Source organism: Rana temporaria, chromosome 4, assembly GCF_905171775.1.
Source record: "Rana temporaria chromosome 4, aRanTem1.1, whole genome shotgun sequence".
Taxonomy (NCBI): Eukaryota; Metazoa; Chordata; class Amphibia; order Anura; family Ranidae; genus Rana; species Rana temporaria.
Genome location: NC_053492.1, coordinates 119,449,245 through 119,469,271, shown reverse-complemented (window position 1 = coordinate 119,469,271; position 20,027 = coordinate 119,449,245). Strand labels below are relative to the sequence as shown.

At 42.3% G+C, this 20,027-nt stretch overlaps 1 protein-coding gene across 2 annotated transcripts in view; it reads left to right on the top strand.

Moving 5' to 3' along the window:
- Positions 1–20,027, top strand: part of GIGYF2 (GRB10 interacting GYF protein 2) — a 183,988-nt gene that overhangs the window by 117,012 nt on the left and 46,949 nt on the right. For both annotated transcript variants that reach the window (XM_040348946.1, XM_040348947.1), the window contains 4 exons: positions 7,584–7,675; positions 13,795–13,902; positions 14,395–14,495; positions 19,419–19,519. In XM_040348946.1, coding sequence (XP_040204880.1) covers positions 7,584–7,675; positions 13,795–13,902; positions 14,395–14,495; positions 19,419–19,519 — 402 coding nt within the window. The remainder of the gene's footprint in view (positions 1–7,583; positions 7,676–13,794; positions 13,903–14,394; positions 14,496–19,418; positions 19,520–20,027) is intronic.

Here is a 20,027-nt window from a genome sequence, read left to right as displayed (position 1 = left end):
AACAGAAGACTGAAAATTTAAATGAAGAGGGCAGATACTAACACAAGGAACAATGTAAGTATTATGTGCTGATTAAAAAAAATAAAGGAAACTAAACATAAGCTTTAAGCATTCAGCCTGAGATGAATGTTTAAAGAATTTACAGAATTGATTGATTAGCACTCGCAGCCATTGGCTGCAAATGCTGATTGGATGCTGGTTTTCCAGCATGTCCCTTCCAGAAAAGCCAACGGTGAGCTTTTGTTGGATAGACAACTGTACACACGAACGGGAGAGCCCCCTGGTTCCTACTGAACCGGACAATTTTAGCCCAGTGTGTATCCAGCTTAAGAGTCCCCACTATATAAGCTTGTGTGGCAACAGTCTGTGATTCTTCTTTTGATTTCTTCATTACTTTGGACAATTAATATTTCAGTGTAACCACCACCATTCCAAGTGGACACACTCACTTTCCAAGATTGACCTTAGAAAAAGTCTAATTGCAGCGTCTTTCCTTACATCACACCACTGTTCGCAAACTTAACTGCCACTTCTGCCTAGAACCCTTCTAAATGACTTGGCTGCGCTTCCTCCAATGATCTACACCTGGGTTACCGTCTACTCCTTACAAATATGCTTACCCTATCCTCTGCACACTATTTCACGAGTACTCACAGTATGTGATTGTGTCAGAAAGGCTAAAGGCTTTCTTTTTTCTTGCAGGCCCAGCCCTTCAGCCAGTTCTGTCTGCAATTTCAGTATGTTAAACTGCAGCTAACTGAAGTAGGACAATAAACAACCTGCGTGACCCTGTAGGTCAGGATCATACTGTTAGAGCAGTTACAGCAATTGCCTTCTGATCTACCATTCTTTGTGGATGCCCTGAAACAGCCGTCATCAAATGGTGGCTCACGGTCCGAACATGGACCAAGCAATGCTTTCGTTCGGACCGCCAGTGTAAAGTGCCTCTGCTCCATCGTTATTGGGTGCAGGAACCAACAGTCATCCCTGCAGCCAATGACATTGCATGTGCGTCCCGCCCTGGCTGGGCTGTGAGGTAAGGCGTGACCTCACGTGCGTACCCGAACCCTGCTGCTTGTTTTCTTGCGGCTCCCATCTCTTTATTTGCCAGCCGCGCGGTAATATGCACACCAGGCCCCCTCCAGCAAGTCTCCCGGCGCCGCTCTCGCCCTTTGCAACCTGCTACCTCTGCTGGCTTTCGCTCCCTGCCTGCCCTTAAAGGGGTTTAAAGGAATTATTTTTTTCCCTAAATAGCTTCCTTTACCTCAGTGCAGTCCTCCTTCACGTACCTCATCCTTCGATTTTGCTTTTAAATGTCCTTATTTCTTATGAGAAATGCTCACTTCCTGTTCTTCTGTCTGTAACTCAACACTGTAATGCAAGGCTTTTTCCCTGGTGTGGAGAAAGCCTCTTGAGGGGGGAGAGGCCGAGCAGGCAAGTCAGGACACTCTACTTTGCAGATAGTGTTAGTGGGCGTCCTGACACTCCTGTTCGCCCCCTCAAGAGGCTTTCTCCACACCAGGAAGAAAGCCTTGCATTGCGGTGTGTAGTTAGACAGAAGAACAGGAAGTGAGGATTTCTCAGAAGAAATAAGGACATTTAAAAGCAAAATCGAAGGATGAGGTAAGTGAAGGACTACTACACTAAGGTAAAGGAAGCTATTTAGGGAAACAAAAAAATTCCTTTACAACCATAACATAAAATGTGCGCAATCAAAGTGATCCTTAACCACTTAAGCCCCTGACCATTTTGTTGCTAAATGCCCAGGCCTGGTTTTGCAATTCGGCACTACGTCGCTTTAACAGACAATTGCGCGGTCGTGCGACGTGGCTCCCAAACAAAATTGGCGTCCTTTTTTTCCCACAAATAGAGCTTTCTTTTGGTGGTATTTGATCACCTCTGCGCGTTTTATTTTTTGCGCTATAAACAAAAATAGAGCGACAATTTTTGAAAAAAAATGCAATATTTTTTACTTTTTGCTATAATAAATATCCCCCAAAAACATATATATAAAAAAAAATTTCCTCAGTTTAGGCCGATACGTATTCTTCTACCTATTTTCGTAAAAAAAAAAAATCGCAATAAGTGTTTATCGATGGGTTTGCGCAAAATTTATAGCGTTTACAAAATAGGGGATAGTTTTATTGCATTTTTATTCATCATAATTTTTTTTTTACTACTGATGGCGGCGATCAGCGTTTTTTTTCGTGACTGCGACATTATGGCGGACTCTTCGGACAATTTTGACACATTTTTGGGACCATTGTCTTTTTCACAGCAAAAAATGCATTTACATTGCACTGTTTATTGTGAAAATTACAGTTGCAGTTTGGGAGTTAACCACCTAGTGTGTGTGTACAACTGTAGGGGGGTGTGGCTGTAGGACTGACGTCATCGATCGAGTCTCCCTATAAAAGGGATCACTCGATCGATGCAGCCGCCACAGTGAAGCACGGGGCGGCTATAAACGAATAGCCGCGCCATCATCCCCGATCACTCCGGGGAGCGATCGCGACGGGGCGGCTATAAACGAATAGCCGCGACGTCATCCCCGATCGCTCCCCGAGGTAAGCCGCACGCAGCGGGGGGGGGGGGGTCCCGATCGGACCCCCGACCCGCTAGAAGGCAGGGACGTGTATATATACGCCCATCTGCCTGTACGTGTCATTCTGTGGACGTAAATAGGTGTGCGGCGGGCGTTAAGTGGTTAACATAAAATAAGGGGCATGCTGATGGACACATATTGGGTTAAGGGGGGACACCTGATGTAAGGGAGCACTCTGATGGGAATGCCTGATGTAAAGGAGCACTGTGATAGGGACACCTGATGTAAAGGGGCAATCTAATGAGGATGAGGAATGGGGAGTGTTGGGGCGCTTACCAGTAAATTACAAAATATATAAATACCTAATGTACAATAATATAAAGTACAATGTGCTCACCGATGATGAATAAATATTTACAAAACACTGTAAAAACCAGTGATATAATCAATGAATATTTTGCAATAGATAAAAATGAATGTGCAGCAATAATTACTGTGCATATAAGTGATACGTGCTGATAAATACATCACTTATTAAAGTGCATACAATCTAAAATAAATCAAAAATAAAGTCCAAACTTATTGAAGAGAAGTGAAATAAATGCTTCATGCAAATGTGCAATAAATGTGCAAATTGGCAATCCGGGGAAAAATCCAAGACACACAGCTCAGGGATATTAATTCATGTCCACAGGATTGTTCTCAAAGTGCAATGCTCAAACAGCAAATCCAAAAACGTGCTCCACACAGAATGACCAGTAGCACCAGCCTCTCACCTCTAGGAGGCTTAAAATAAGCCTTAATGAAGTTCCCAATGGTCGCAGCTTCTCTTTACCAATACATATGCAGGTCACATATACTTCCACATCAGTAGCAGCATTTAGCCAGTATTCAAGTCCCTCTCTCCTTAGACCAATGGCTCCCACAAAATGCATAAGGAAGAAACACTCACCATAGTGTAAATCGTACAAAAACTTTTAATAAAAACGCAATATACACTCACATTTAGGTTTGCAGTTATGAACATCAGATGAAGATGTTCTCCGCTCTCGACGTCACCAACAGCTAAACTTTCCTCACGCGTTGCGTGGCAGATTACGCCACTTAATCATAATCATAGCATCCTATGATTAAGTGGCGTGTACATTTCAATGTTTTTTAAACGAGTACCGATTTTTATATATATATATATATATATATATATATATATATATATATATATATGTGTGTGTGTGTGTGTGTGTGTGTGTGTGTGTGTGTGTGTGTGTGTGTGTGTGTGTGTGTGTGTGTGTGTGTGTGTGTGTGTATGATACCTACCGCAACTGTTTTGTTTATACTTCATCAGCTGTCCGCAATGGTACAAAGAATTGAAAAGTTATTTGCAAATGAAATACATTCATTTTTTTAAATTTTGTGCTTTTTTTTAATATGAGACGTGTAAATTGTATATTAAATAGATGGTAAAGTGTAAAAATATGAACAAGCAAACCGTTTTAAATTTTAATAGTTTATAAAATAGTGAACAAAACATATCAGGAGAATAAGGAGTTAATCAAGGTTGATCAGTATAAATTAAGGGGTTAAACAGATGAATAATTGCAAAAAAGAAGTGTTTCTTTTTATCTTTCAGTTTCAGGGGCTTAGCAATGTTGATAAACATTGCCCGGCTGCTTTTTTTTTTTTTTTTTTTTTTTTTTTTTTTAACAGCTCCAATTGCCAGGACTTGGTTTACACTTCAGCTGTCAGTGGGTGAATCACACTGACAGCTGAAAGAACTGAGCCTGAAAGTATAAGTTTCAGGTATTGGAGTATTTGCAGAATACCGATACTTGTGCAAATGCTTAGTATCAGTACCAGTATCAGTGCAACCCTAATTCTAATTTCACATGTACAGTCTTCAACTTCAAAACCGAAGCTCAGCCCTTCCAGGCCTTCCTCAGAGACATCTCCACAATGAAGGAGCGCCCTCACTTCTAAGATTGGGGAATGTCTGCTACAGTTTGCCCTTCTCTGGGTCACAGACATCCCAGACCATTAGTTCCAAGCAGTGTTAATTTTGGCATCAAATTTCAATTAAGTTTTAGTCAGTCTTTTGACTAAAATGCCATTTACCAGAGCCTACTGCATGGACTAAATATAATAAATTACTTTCTCAGGTGGTTACTGATCAGAAATGGTCTACTTTCTCTACACCTTGGCTCAATTTTTAATTTGTAAAACAAAAAATAATGCGCTACCACAAATATCCAAAAAGGGGGGAAAATGTGTTTAAAACCTTAAATGACATAAATGAGAGAATATCTGGAAAATGGATACAATGTCCCAAACAAGCAATTAGGGATCCAAAAATAATTGGAGTAACTTCACAATTCCCGGTATCCACAATTGCAACAGAATGGCGACTTGTCTGCAGGCAAGATTTTCTGTTCATCAAAGAAAATGTGGCAATCACTGCCGCTTACCAGATCTGTTGGATCTCGGGTTATAGAGATCAAATAGGCATGTCCACACACCATCAGCCAGATGGGGATCAGCATCTGAGGATTTCAATGAAGGTGCAGATGTCCCATCCGTGCTATGCAAAGCTCCCTTTTCAATGGATTTTACACATCAAATGGATATCCAAACTTGCTTTCTTCAGGGAAAGGGAGATCATATCCCATATTGGCACCGATTTTTTTCTTTTACACTTAATATTTGATTTGCCTAGTTCTGATTTATTCAGACAGTTTCAACTTTCTTTTACTTTTTATACTCTGTGTAATCATTAGACTATTGTGTGGAAACAATCTACTCTAGAATCAGTACTTGGGTCTGAATGTTTGGAGAGACTGTATTCCCCTCTTAATTTCACTCCTGCCATTAGAGGGTCTTATAGTTAGGTGGATGTGTGACATACCACCTCTGGCTATGGAAGACTGGAGGAGTGTTTGGGATCTTCTTTTACAGTCTCTGATATTCTTGAGAGCCTACATCAGGGGTGTCCAAACTTTTTTCAAAGAGGGCCAGATTTGATTAAGTGAACATGCGTGAGGGCCGACTATTTTGCCTGACATTCTTTGAACCATTAAAATTTGGTCTAAGTGTGTTCGTCTGAGCACTACTACGCTACACTGCCCAACAAGAATTCTCTTGCCTTTGTGGCTGTGTGTGGTGAATAAATGAGCTTGGGCGTGTTATTTGGATATACTGTATATATTTATTTTTGTGGCCCCAACGAATACCAGAGCACTGCTTAGGACTAAGGATGAGCTTGGGCGTGTTATTTGGATATACCCTATTTATCGCGTATAACACGCACAGGCTTACCATTGCCATGAATGGAGCCTCACCATTGCAATGAATGCAGCCTTACCATTGCAACCAATGCAGCCTTACCATTGCAACCAATGCAAGCCTCACATGTGTCATAAATGCAGCCTCACATGTGCCTTGAATGCAGCCTTACCATTGCCATCAGTGCAGCCTGAACGATGCCCATCTGCAGCCTCGGAGGGCAGAGGGAGGGGACGGGACGAGTGCCGACACATTACAAACAGGAGAATCTCTTGTTTACTCTGTGGCCTCTTTAATACAAAGTCCTGCCTTTTATGATAGACAGAACAGTCGTCAAATGGCATCCCAGGAGACAGGACTTTCAATAGAGACGCTCCTGAGTAAACAGGAGATTCTCTTCATGTAATCTAATGGCGCTCGTCCTGCCCCCTCCCTGTCCCCTCCAAAGCAGCGCCAATAAATACAGTATATATCTTTTGTGGCCCTGGGGGGGCCACAAGCAATATATATATCCAAATCCCCAGGGGGGCCATATTAAATCAACAAGGGGGCCGCATTTGGCCCCTGGGCCGGACTTTGTACATGCCTGGCCTACATGATCCAGTTTAAATTGATACCTAGAGCATAAATCACGCTACACACACTTCAAAAGATAAATCCTGCGTGGTCTTTTGGGTGTTGGCGGTGTGGAGCGGCACCGGGGGATTTCACACACGTCTTCTGGACCTGTCCATATATAGTTATTTTTTGGGTGGAAGTGGTGGATCTGTGGAATTCTATTCCGCTCCTTTGCCGGTCTCAATGTCTGTATGTTGGGCCTGGTGGAGGCTATTCTTCCTACAGTGTCTGAGCGAGTGTTTGCTAAATTGCACTGTTTTAGGTGAGAAAAGCCAATTGCTTTACATTGGAAGAAACCCTCTTCTACGTTTTCTATACTGGAAACAAATGGTAAATAACAATCTCCCATGAATAGAGGCTGTCCTAGTAAGTATGATAAAGTCTGGTCGAAGTGGCTGGATAAGCCGTATACGGCCTATATCGTCCATGGGGGTTATGGATTTATAATTTAGGTATTTTTATATATAGGATACTCGGAGCCACTGTGGATAGAAGGGACTAAAGTTTTGGTATACTAGGTGTGGATTGATATCCAATTTGACATAGTGTGGCTTTTTGTCAATTACTTTTTATTTTCTATTTTTGATTTGATGGCTGCTATGCAATGTAATTGGATCTTGAATCTGTATCAATATTTGGTCCAATGTGTATGATGTGGTGTTTTGGTTTAGTTTGTTAAGGAAATAAAATGATTAAAAAATAAATGCTATTTTAGTTTGTTGTATTTTAGTCATCTAAATTGTTTTGATTTTAGTCTACTAAAATCTCCAGTATTATATACAAAGATATTGCTTTTTGACAAACAGAAGTGTAACTTTAATATATAAAAAACTGTTGGCTGCAATGCCATTGCACATATTACCTGAATATAAAAACGTTGCATAATGTAGGTTGAAAAAAGACACCAGTCCATCTAGTTCAACCAATAAAACAGTCATACAATCCCATATACACAACCCTTCACCTACAGTTCTCTGTTAATAATAAAACCAAGTGTTAATAGCAGGGTCCATAAAGAAATAAAACATTTGCGAATGCATTGCAGAAATGTATTGCATGTTTTTTTCTATTTTGCCGTGACATAAACGTTATTGTATGTTAAACCGTTTGTGTCTTTACCCTTATACTGTTTTTCCTGTTACAGGGAGAATTGGGTCCTGAGCATATCGGCCGCCACCAAGAGATGACAACCCTATACCAGATACAACAGCTGCACTACCAGCAGTTTCTAATACAGTGAGTTTATTATAAAGCTGTTGAAGGTACAGTGTAGGTATGCGTTATAGGTTTACTGTGTACACATTACCCATAGTAATGTCACGGTGTCTGCAAAAAAAGGCATACTGTAGCGCACGCTAGTATGCTGAATGGCATGGTAGAAAGTTGTATTTTAGGGTAAACCCCTGCTTTAATATAGGCTTACCTGTAGCATAAAGTTTAAAAACAGGGTTTACAACCACTTTAACATGTTTTTATCTGTTTTTATCTGTTTTTCTAAATCTCCTTTTAACTGGTCTACTTTTTTTTTTTACCCATTGATCCTGTTATTTTTCCACTTTGTTTAACAGACCAGGCTGTGCAGCAATAAGGGCTGCTGTAAGCAGTTGCCCCCAGCTTACATGATACTATTGGTTCTGGGTCTGCTTTCAGTGTTCCTTCTAAAAGGGCCAATCTTTTGAAGCCTGGAATCATGTCATCATCTGATCTTAAAAAAGTTTGTTCTCGGAGTACTGCTGGACTTATTCAGATTTACCTGGGCCCCCTCCCTTCTTGGCCAAGATCTTTTACCACGGTCAAGCAAAGATTTTATGACGTAATCTACTGACTGATTGCAGATGTTGCTTTGGGCACTGACTCCTGTGTGGGGGAACCAACTTTGGCACTTGGTGCAGCTTGTGTTAGCCATGGGGTGCTTTATAGGTCTAGGGTCATGGTCCATCGCTATGGAACACAGTCCCTGAAGACCCCCTTAGGGTATGCCCATCGTGAAGAACGAAGGTTTGACTTTATATACAGTACAGCAATGTAAACTGGTGTGACGGGGTTACCCTGTATGTCTGATCGTTAACGATGTAATTCACAGTGTAAACTTTTCAAAGTTGACTCTAAAATTCAACCACTCAGAGTGCAGTCTCAGGTGGATGACCAGGTGTCGCATCCACTGGTCACACACTTTTAACGCTGCTTCCATTTTGAGCCCTATTGCACCAGAGCAGGAACTGGTCTTAATGCTAGTCTCAGTACCTGCTTCTATTTTTCGGGGACACAACAAGCGGCCTTGACAAAATCAGAATTTTCTGCTTCTACATTATATCAAAATTCCTTTGAAGAATAAGGTCTTCAGCCATGTGTATCTAAAGCACAAATAACACCCTGCCTCTTCTCCCAGTTCTTTCTCAGCTGGAGTCAAACTCTCATATAACTGGTCTTAGAGCAGTGGTTCTCAACCTGTCTAGTGCCGTGACCCCTTGATAAATGTCCCAAGTTGTGGGGACCCCTAACGGTAAAATTATTTTCCTATCGTGGGTTGTCGGCACCCAAGACAAGACTTAACCCACGGACATTTAGCGCTCCCTGAGTCCCTTCCACTCAGTATTAAAACCCCTTATAGAACATTTTAGGATGTACCACTCTCTCTCTCTTTATTCCTCTTTTCTTTCCCTTTTATCTGTCTCTATCCTAATTTCTTGTTTGTTATCCCCATCTCTCTCTAGACGTCTTTCTTGTTCTTTCTCTTATTCATTCTCTCCCTTTTTCTTTGTTCCTTCCCCTCTTTTCCTCTCCCTTCCATGTAGTCTCTATTTTTATTCCTTCTCTTACTCCCTGATGGGGAGTTGGGATCAGTGGCAGTGCTGGCTGGGAGTTGGGATCAGCCAACTTAGGTGCTCTTGATCAAGGTCATCTGCTGATCTGAGAACTGTAGTGGGGACTTTTAAGGGCAACTCTAATCACAGGTAGTGTTACTCACTGTGTCTCCGACTTTGTGGTTTCTCGTAGCAGTGACACCTATGCTGAAATCAGCAGATAGGGTCTCCTCCAGCCCCTCCCACTTCACATTCCTCACCAGTCAGCTGACCTCTAGTCCCTGCCCCCCAGCTATGCCGTGAACTGAAGGGGCGGCTGTGTTAATTCACAAAATAAAGTAAGCCCACGCAGGCTTCAGGAACAGCCCAGGTTTTGGGGACCCCTGGCAAATGCTCATTTGACCCCCAAGGGGGTCCCGACCCCCAGGTTGAGAACCACTGTCTTAGAGGATGCTGAATCAAAATGAAATGACTGTCGAGGCATTTTTGGATGAAGCTGCAGAAGTATTTTTTCACCCCCAGACTCACTATATTGAAGAGGGGTGCCCCTTTACACAACATACTTGCTAGCATTGAAAAGCTCCTTGCCTTTGTCTGCAAAAGCCAATTTGGATGCAAAAAAGACCTATAAAATTTTAGCAGGGACCGGCCAAATTTTGATTCATGCATGCCTGATTTTAGCCAGCAGAATACAAAGGCTCAGTGGGAGTGATTCTCCATCCACCTTGAGTGTGGATGGGTAAATTTGATCCCCCTTCTTTTTTTTTTTTTTTTTTTTTCCCAACCTGCTGGTTGAATGAAAAAAATAATTCACAAATTCCTTTCAGATAGTATGGTCAATCGATAACGATTGGGTCACTCCTGCAAGGATTTTTTGCCCCTAAAAAAATTTGTTTACTTGGCAGGCCCAGCCCTGCAACCAACGCTTGCTGCTATTTCTGTATGTCGGACCGCAACTAACTGGACTAGAACAACCAACATGACCCTGTTTTTCAGGATTGTGCAGTCGTAGAGCAGCTACCACAGATTCCCTCTGCTCTACTTTTGTGTAGATTCTCTAGAACACCTCATGAGACAAATATCCAGAATGGACCTAATCTCTGTTCATATGCCCAGAATCCTCTTGCTTAGGGCTTGGACAGCAGATGCTTCATGTAAGTGGCACTTCACATGTATGTCAGTTTAGAGGAAGACCTCTATTTGGTGAGGCATCTTACCAATTCATGAGAGCTCACGTTATTTGCTTCTCCAGTAAAAGGTGCCAAGACACCCCTCAACGGCTCCAAGTAGAGCCCCTTTACGCTCTTCCCAAGCTTCAAGTCCAAAACCAAAGTTCAGCTCTTCTTTTTGTCGTGAAGTTTGAGCTAAAGACTACTCATCCCAGCTCATGGTACCAAAGCCCAACAGAAGTATTCCTTCTATCACGAACCTAATAACCCTCAAACAAATTCCTTCACATTTCAAATCTTTCAATTGAATTTGCAAAGTCAGCAATTGTGTTTCTGAGACAAAGTGAACAAACGGCAGCCATAGATATTGTATATCCATCTACATGTTCCCATTTAACCACCTCATCAGCCGTTTCTGACATTTGCATTGGCAGTCGATCACTTCCAGTTTATCCCATTGGCATTCGGCCTGTCCTATTCTCCAAGGGTGTTTACAAAGATCTTGACACCCTTGTTGCCCTTCTCAGAACTCGGGGCATCCAGATGGTAGACTTGTAGACAACCACCTTCTGAAGGATTTATCTCCCTTACGACGCTCAAAAGACAATTCAGCTGCTACAGGCCTATGTCTGGGCAATCAACCTAATAAATCTGCTCCCCACCCTTGCAGTCATCTGGAGTATTTAGGGCTGGTTCTGTATATATCCCTGGAAACGGTCTTTCACAAAATGTTCCCACTTCAACTTTAAGAGTAAGATCCTACCTTGCCTACTATTGAACAGAAGTCTGTTGGGTTGTGGAGGAGTCTTCCAATCCTTAAAAGTTCAGGGAACATGTTCAAAAGAAGCCAAACTCTCCAACATCTTGGGACTTAGAGCTGTTAAGCTGTCCCTCCAGCACTTGACCCTTCTTTAAAGGGGCACTCAATTCGGGTACGACAATGCCACCACAGTGGCATGCACCATATATCAAACATCAAGGGTGCATGAGAAGCCTGACTGCTTCAAAGGAAGTAGACAAGATCCTCTCGTGGATGGAAACTCACTATCCAGCATATTTTATTTATTATTTCTTCTGCAGTCCTCAGCCCAGGAGTGGACAACTGGCAGGTGGATTATTTCAGCCGCCACCGCTTGGACACAATGTTTTTTTGAGTTTGATCTGATATGAGAAAAATGGTGTACTCAGGAACTTGACATCCGAGCCTTCAGATTTAACGGTAGACTACCTCCTGTATCCAGAACCATGCATCTAGCTCTGGCCTTGTATACCCTAGTTTATCCCCTGATCTCGGTGCATGCTAATCTATGCCTTTCGTTGAACTTTCTGCCTCGGCTGTTTCACAAAATCGAGCAAGAGCAAAAGTTTTTGATTTTTTTCAGGCACCAAACTGACCCAGAAGAACCTGGTACACAGATATACTCAGATTTATTGCAGGTGATCCCTGGCCTATTCTCAACATACCAGATCTACTGTCTCAAGGCCGTCTATTCCACTGTGCTTTAGTCTCTGGCTTTAATGGCATGGCTTTTGAAACCCAGGTCCTAAGGATAGAGGGAAATCTGAAGAAAAGTAAAGCTGCTTTGAGAGAGAATTTATATTGTACCTATAAATATTACGCCTGGTGAGAGTGCAGTCCTTTTACTTAGTGCTTCGCATTCTGGCCTTCCTTCAAGCAGGCGTTGACCAGAATCTAGCTGTTACCACCCTATACACTGCCATTTGGCTTTTCACTCCTGTTTAAAAACCCTTTTATAAGGGGTTCTCCTATTGGGCCCCTTTTGCAGCACCCTGTGATTCCCTGCGATCTTGGTTCTCTCTGCCTTGCAGAACATTTCTTTAGTGATTCTTGCTAGCAAAGTAGCCTTTGTGCTTGCCATCACGTTCCTCATAGTGCACAACAAGAAGTTTGTATTATGACTTGGACCATATTTTCTTCTAAAGTGGTTCAGCCCTCCATCTCAATTAGGACATTGTTCTACCATCCTTGTATCCTGCTCCTAAGAACCAAAAGGAAATTTCTCTACATTGCCTGGCTGTAGCTAGAGCCATTAGAGTGTACCTAAAACCTACTGTTTCCAACAGACACCCTATTTTTCCTTTCCTCGGGTACTTGCAAAGGGTACCCACCTTCAAAGTCCACCATTACACGGTGGATAAGAGATTTGATTGTTAGAGCCTATGCTCTGCAACAAAAACCTTCACCTGAACTCTTAGGCCCCTTTCACACATGCTATCCGTTTGTCCGTTTTTCGTTCCATGCGCTGACAGATGAAAAACAAACACCAATGCATCGCTATGGAAAAACGGATCTAAATGGATGATCATCCATTTACATCAGTTTACATACGCATTCGTCTTCATCCATTTTCGGAAACTGTTTTAGGCCCCTTTCCCTTGTCCGAGCCCTGCTGATTTCTATAGGGAGATTGGACGAAAACTCACACCATGTTCGTTTTCATCAGATCTCATCCGATCCACCAGATGGATGACTGAACGTATCGCCATATGTCTGTCTTGATCGGATAGCAGGCGGGTGTCAACTGACACCTCTCCAGTGACACCCGCCTGCCCATAGGAGTCAATGTGTGGCCCGCTCTGAAAAACAGACAGGCATATCATGTGAAAGGGGCCTAAAGCGCTATTTTTCTTCCTTTAAAAAAATGTATCGGACGAAAAACGGATGTAAACTGACAAATGATCACTTTTTCATTTGTTGTTGCATTGGTAGTGGATGTAAAAAAAAAAAAAAAAAGCGGATGAGCATTGATGAAAACTGATGAGCAAAAATAAAAAACAGATGAATACTTCATCCATTTTGACGTGACTGAACTGATGAAATGAACGTTCCGCATGCCTGAAAGGGGCTTTAGGTGCTCACTCAACCAGACCGGCTTGAGTATCCTCTGAACCTGGCTTTTTCCCTTGTTTTTGGGTATGTTGGCACAGTTCTGTTTGCCTAGTTGTTGCCATCCTTCTAGTCATAGCTTGGAGACGTCATATGGTGTATAAATATAGAATATCCTGTGTCCTGTACAATTAAGATCAGAGGAATTTTGAATTGCCTGTTAATTCCAGTACAGGACATGGGCTGCTCTCCCTAAACTCTCCTTTTTACTCTGCATTGCTTACTACAAAACAAAGGACTCAGATTGGAGTAGGGTTACAGGGGTAGCACCCCAGTGGGCGTCTGTCCTCAAAGGCTTGCGAGGGTCCTATCGTGGTGTAGAAATAAGATGCCTGTGTCCTGTACGCTAAGATGTGGAGTTTACAGGCAAGTCAAAAGTCCTATGTTTTCGCTCATTTTAATTTTCTTGTATTTTCTTTCTATTTTTGTTCTGGTGGTGAGGTAATGTTTTAAAATGTTACTGTTGCTTCACAGACAGCAATATGCCCAGATGATGGCACAGCAGCAGAAAACGGCTCTTTCGTCGCAGCAGCAGCAACAGCTGGCTCTACTCTTGCAGCAGTTCCAGGCTCTAAAGATGAGGTAATATGTCACACTGAACTGATGGTATAAAGATATGAAACCGCCCCTAATATCCTGTACCACCACTGCGCCAAAGAAAAAAAATGTGAGATAAAAGCTGACACTTAAAAAATAATAATGATAAACTGAATTTCAACCTATAGATCAAACTGTGAAAATAAAACAAAAATGTAGCGCTCATGAGATCAGTACTCAAGTACTAATCACTAAATAACTATAAACAAATCGCTAGTGATAAAACTAATAAAAAAAAAAATATATATATATATATATATATATAATAGTCCGTGAAGTGATATTCAAACAAGATTTAATCTTCTTAAAATCTTCCACCACACCGCTACATTTTTGTCCTATTTTCACATTTGATCTATAGGTTGAAATTAAGTTTATCAATATGTCACACTGACCATGTTAAGCTCCTAGCTATGTATTTTTTTTATCTAGTAAGAAGGTTCTCAACTAATGCTATAATTTTCTTTTTTCTCATAGAATATCTGAACAGACAGTTATTCCTGCATTGTCAAGAGCTATTTCTGTGCCAGATAACACGCCTTTATGGGAACTTCAGACAGCTGCTCCTCCACCCACACGTAAGCATTGCAAGATATAGGCCATATTCTTGGTATGCAGGACAACAGTTTGCATGTATATTTTTTGTGATTTGAAGGAGAGCTCTGGAGTGGATCTGATATGCATAGTAGCTCCCATGTTTTAGGTGCAAAGTGGTGGCATTTAGACTCCGAACATTGTTTAGTTAAAAGTATGATTGCCTGCTTTGTAGTTCGTGCAAATTTGCTTCTACTTTTACATGATAACCTGAGTGTAGTCTAGGCCTAAATTTCAGGTAATCGTGTGAATGAATGAAGTTGAATATCTGCAACTTAAGAGTAGATAGTTGGTTATGGTATCTGCTTGAGTGTTTGTGATTATCCTGTCAAAAAACTGATTTATGGTAACTTTTCCTTGTCATTATGCAATTGAAGGAGGTCCACAGTAGAGGAAATGTGTTTTGCTGCCTATCCCGTTTTTCACCTTTTACATTTACAAAAATATTTTTACACACCTCATCAGCACTTTCTGTGCCTCGCTATAGGAGACAAACTGCCATTTGGCCTGGCCTCTGCTGCCAGAGTACTTACTGAGTACTGTTTGTAAAGGCTGAAGTTTTTTTTACCTGCATGCATTCTATGCACAAAGGTAAAAAATGTCTCTGTAGTACATCTGAGGCTGTAATCGCCTGCTGTGTGCTTGGGGAGGGGGAGGGGGGGGGGGGGGGCAGAGCCTTATCCAAGTATTGCTTGGTCTAGGAAAGAACTGTCAGAAACAATACATGCAGATAGCAAAGGAAGGAAGAAAAGAGCAGAAAGGAGCCACACTAAGTGCTATGGACTGGGGGAAATGCACACACTTGAGGCTATGCTTTGTTCAGTTTTCATTTCTGAGGTTTACAGCCACTTTAAGAACTCAGGGGTGTCTTCAGGTCACATTCTTTTGACAGACTTGTCTCCCTTAAGCTATCTGAAAATGTCCACAGGACTATTGATACTTCAGGGTTTCAGAGGGGTAACCGACTTAAAAAAAAATCTGCTCTTCCAACTATTCCTTCACCTGGAATGCTTGGACTTCATTCTAGACAACGCCCAAGCAAATGTCTGTCTTCCAAAAAAAAAAAAACTGGTGCGTTTGGCTTTCAAGGTCAAGGACGACCCTCTGTGAGATTCTCCATTGGACTTCTGGGCCTTAAAATGGTTGTTCTTTTCAAGGTTGCTCTAACTTAACATCACCTTGGCATGGAGCAAACCCTTCCTCTCTTGACCTCCCATGCTCTTGTCCAGCCAAGCAAGGAGTTTCTTAGCTGGGTGGATTTTCAACCCTGTCTTAAAAATGGGGGAGGTTGAGTCAATCATATCAAAGGTGGAAGGTAAACTTACCTTATTGGTAAAAAAAATAGTAATATATGCCTCAAACTTGAGAGTATGTCTGACCATCTCCTGGGAGGAGAAACAGTTTCTTGTTTTTGTCAGATTTCCTTGACCAAGGGGACTGGCCCCTTCATGTCTCGTCATCCCGACCCCATTGGCTCGCGCTGCTGTCAATCAAATCCAATGAGGTCGGGGGGCGGGGCAGAGTCATACACTCGGCAGCTATGGCCGCCGACTGTATCACACAGAAGTGCGCCGGCAGGTTAATCCCCTCGGGAAAGAGCTTCCGGGGAGGAGCAGAGAGCTGCCGTGGGACCCCAGAAGAGGACGTTCAGGGCAAAAGCCCGGGATACATGGCGGGGCTGGTACTGGAGGTATGTGGAAGCAGTCGGGTAGAATGCTTCCACCTGACATCCTGGGGTCTACCTTTTACACACAATCATGGTGTCGCTGTCCATATTACGTTTGGACCTGGCAGCGAGAGGGTTATGGCTACTACTGAAATTTAGATCTTGAGGGGCAGGGGTATATCTGTCTGTGCTTTTAAGATGGATACTCCTTAAAGCGGATGTGCCACGGGAACATAATATTAAAAGCCAGCAGCTACAAATACTGCAGCTGCTGACTTTTAATATTAGGACACTTACCTGTCCTGGAGTCCAGCGCCGATCGCAGCAGAGCACGAGCGATCGCTCGTCTCTCTGCTGCTCCCCCGCCATCCACGCTGAGGGAACCAGGAAGTGAAGCGCTGCGGCTTCACTGCCCGGTTCCCTACGGCGCATGCGCGAGTCGCACCGCGCCCGCCGATTGGCTCCCGCTGGGAGCCGAGTGTTCCCAGCACACAACGGGGGGGCGACGGGATGTGACGGAATGCCCGTCTTTTGCCCGTGAATGCCGGGCCGGAAGTGGGGGCAAATACCTGTCTTTAGACAGGTATCTGCACCCCCCTCCCCCCTGAAAGGTGTCAAATGTGACACCGGAGGGGGGGAGGGTTCCGATCAGCGGGACTCCACTTTAGGGTGGAGAACCGCTTTAAAGAGGAATTACTTCTAGCGACCTCAGAGTTCCAAATATCAGGTGTCCAGGAATCTTCATTAATGTAAAGATATATATTGATGCATAGCGCATGTGTATCAGAGGGTGTGAGGGTCGGTCTGTCTGGGAGTGTGTGCATCTCCCAGTGTCCCGCCCCCTCAGGGTGTGTCCCTGAGTGTTTTTCCCCCTAAATAACTTTCTTTACCTTAGTGCAGTCCTCCTTCACTTGCCTCATCCTTCAATTTTGCTTTTAAATGTCCTTATTTCTTCTGAGAAATCCTCACTTCCTGTTCTTCTGTCTGTAACTCACCACCGTAATGCGAGACTTCTTCCTGGTGTGGAAAAAGCCTCTTGAGGGGGTGAGCAGGAGTGTCAGGATGCCCACTAACACACAGCTCCTTTCTCTATCTGCAAAGTAGAGAGTGTCCTGACACTCCTGCTCGCCTCCTCAAGAGGCTTTCTCCACACCAGGGAGAAAGCATTGCATTACGGTGGTGAGTTACAGACAGAAGAACAGGAAGTGAGGATTTCTCAGAAGAAATAAAGACATTTTAAAGCAAAATTGAAGGATGAGGTAAGTGAAGGAGGACTGCACTAAGGTGTAAAGGTGTAAAAAAAAAAATGCCTTTACAACCCCTTTAACCTTTCCTGGGAATTTCGTGAATTCAAATAATATCACCTTCAACCACCAGGTGTCTCGCATGTGTTTTGAGTTTATCTCTTTAAAGGGGAGTTCCAGCCTTTTTTTAAGTTTATTAAAAGTCAGCAGCTACAAAAAGTGTAGCTGCTGGCATTTAATAAACAGACACTTACCTGCTCCATGGATCCAGCGACGCGCCGTCCGGGGCTCTGCTCCTCGCCCCCCCCTCGCCGGCCGGCGTCTTCATTCCTAGTGTGGGCACCCGGCAGTGACAGCTTTCAGCTTCACGGCCGGGCATGCGCGAGCGGCGCCGTCCGATTGGACAGGCGCTCGCCTACAGGGAGGGGCTGCAATAAGGCGATTAAGCTATTTGCCTTACCAGCCCCTCGTCGAAAGGAGGAAGTGGGTCACAGGGATATGCAATTAGCGGACCTCCAGCTGTTGCAGAACTACAATTCCCATGAGGCATAGCAAGACTCTGACAGCCACAAGCATAACACTCAGAGGCATGATGGGACTTGTAGTTTTGCAACAGCTGGAGGTCCGCTAATTGCATATCCCTGCGCTACAGTCTTTTATAGTTATAATCATAGGTGTGTGTGTGTGTGTTACTCATAACAAAGTTCTTGGGTCATCAGAATTTTACTCCTCTTTTTGACCTACAATATCATAGATAATTTAAATGTCTTATGATAACATGTAGGTAGTTTTAAAAATGTATTCTGACTTGCATAGCTTCAAATCTTTTACACTATGTGTTAGGATGGACTTTGAGCTGTCCAATGGATGGTTAAAGATGACTTTGCTTGTCCAAACAGTCTTTACTTGAGCACAATGTTTTTTCTAGATAAGGATTATTTCCATGTGATGCTTAGTTGGCTATCTGTGAAATATTCCTTTATGGCAGGTTTTGTCTTCTTAATCTAACCACCAAAGATAGTAAACATTTTCTTTGGTGAAGAAGCTACCATTGTTTCCAGTAGTCTCTTGTTTCAACACAGGGCTTGTAATCGTTACAGATAGCTAATCCCTTGAACATTTGGAAAACATGTGAGATCACAAAGTCCTTTTATTTAGTCGATTTTGCTCTTACTGGTAAGAGGGCAATAGTTCAATTCATTTTTGAGGCTGTAAATATATAAAAAAAAATATTTTTTTTACAACTCACAACAAAGTCAATTAGATGGATTAGACCACTCATTCTAAGAGCTTAAATTCTAAAAGATAAAGGGTGCCTCTGGTACCCTTTCGTGCTCGCTTCAATTGATTGGTGGGGTCTCCTAGACATTTCAACATCAAGTGTCTGTTGCTTATCTTTGTACGGCCATCAAACAAAAATTCTTAGGAATTTTTTTTTCTAAGAAAGTTCATTCGTTTTTCTAATCATTAGTTTGTCGAATCGACATTTGTTTTTGACTGCAGTGACAAGAAAACTTGATGGAGCAGGATGGAAAACTTTTCTTTGAATGAATTTTAATCCGTGTTTGTGGTTTTTGTTTGGTAAAGTCCATACCATTCACTCTTAAAATCTTAAAACAAACAATCTTTTGAATGGCATTGGAATGATCTGAGAATTTTCATAGGAATTTTTGTTAGACTTTTCCTAAGACTTTTCATTTGAAATTCTCTCCATCTGTGGCCAACTTTAATCTGCATTGCTTGCTAAAAATAAAACTGGCGTCTCATGGAGTAGGGTAAGATTTTATAGGCTTATGACCAGGAGGCATGTCCAAAACCTTTTCTAGTGTCCAGTCACCTTAAGGTAGCAGCCCATGACCCAGTATTCTATATGTTGCCTGTTTTAATTTTTATTTTATTTTTTGTATTTTACAGCTTTTCATTTTCAAATTTTCATTGATTATTCTTGCATGTGTTTTGATTATAATTTTTAACCTCTACCATCCCTCTGCTTTCAGTGTGGGAGGGAAGCAGTGTGTGGGACCTGCCTGTAGAGCCGGCATCTCAGGGAGCATCAAGAGAGCAGCTGGAACAGATGGAAAAAGCAAAAGCTGCCAAGGTAAATATAGTAATTCAAATTGGTGCAACCCATTGTTAACAATGTAGCTATATAAAATGATGGAATGATTGCATCATAGCAGTTCAGGGATAAAGTCCAATCCATTGGCTTTATACAATACCTGCTTGTAAGAGACTCGCACTCGAAACCCTTTTGATGCCAGGCCTTGCGCTCCATTTTTACACTCAGGTGGCCAGGCCGTTTTTGCAATTTTTCCATTGCTTTTTTTTATTTTTCCCTTACAGCTTTTAGAAATTGCTAAATACCCCCCAATACATATATTTTCTCAAAGTACATGACCAGTAGAGAACAAATAAATTACTACAAAATCATTATTAGCAGATACAAACACAGTACATTTTACAAAATTCCTACTAAGAGCTCTTTCACATAGTTAGTCAGGTTGAAAAAAGACACAAGTCCATCCAGTCCAACCACAAAAAAAAAAAAATAAATAAAACAAAATGAAAAACACAGTACAATCCCATATACCCACAGTTGATCCAGA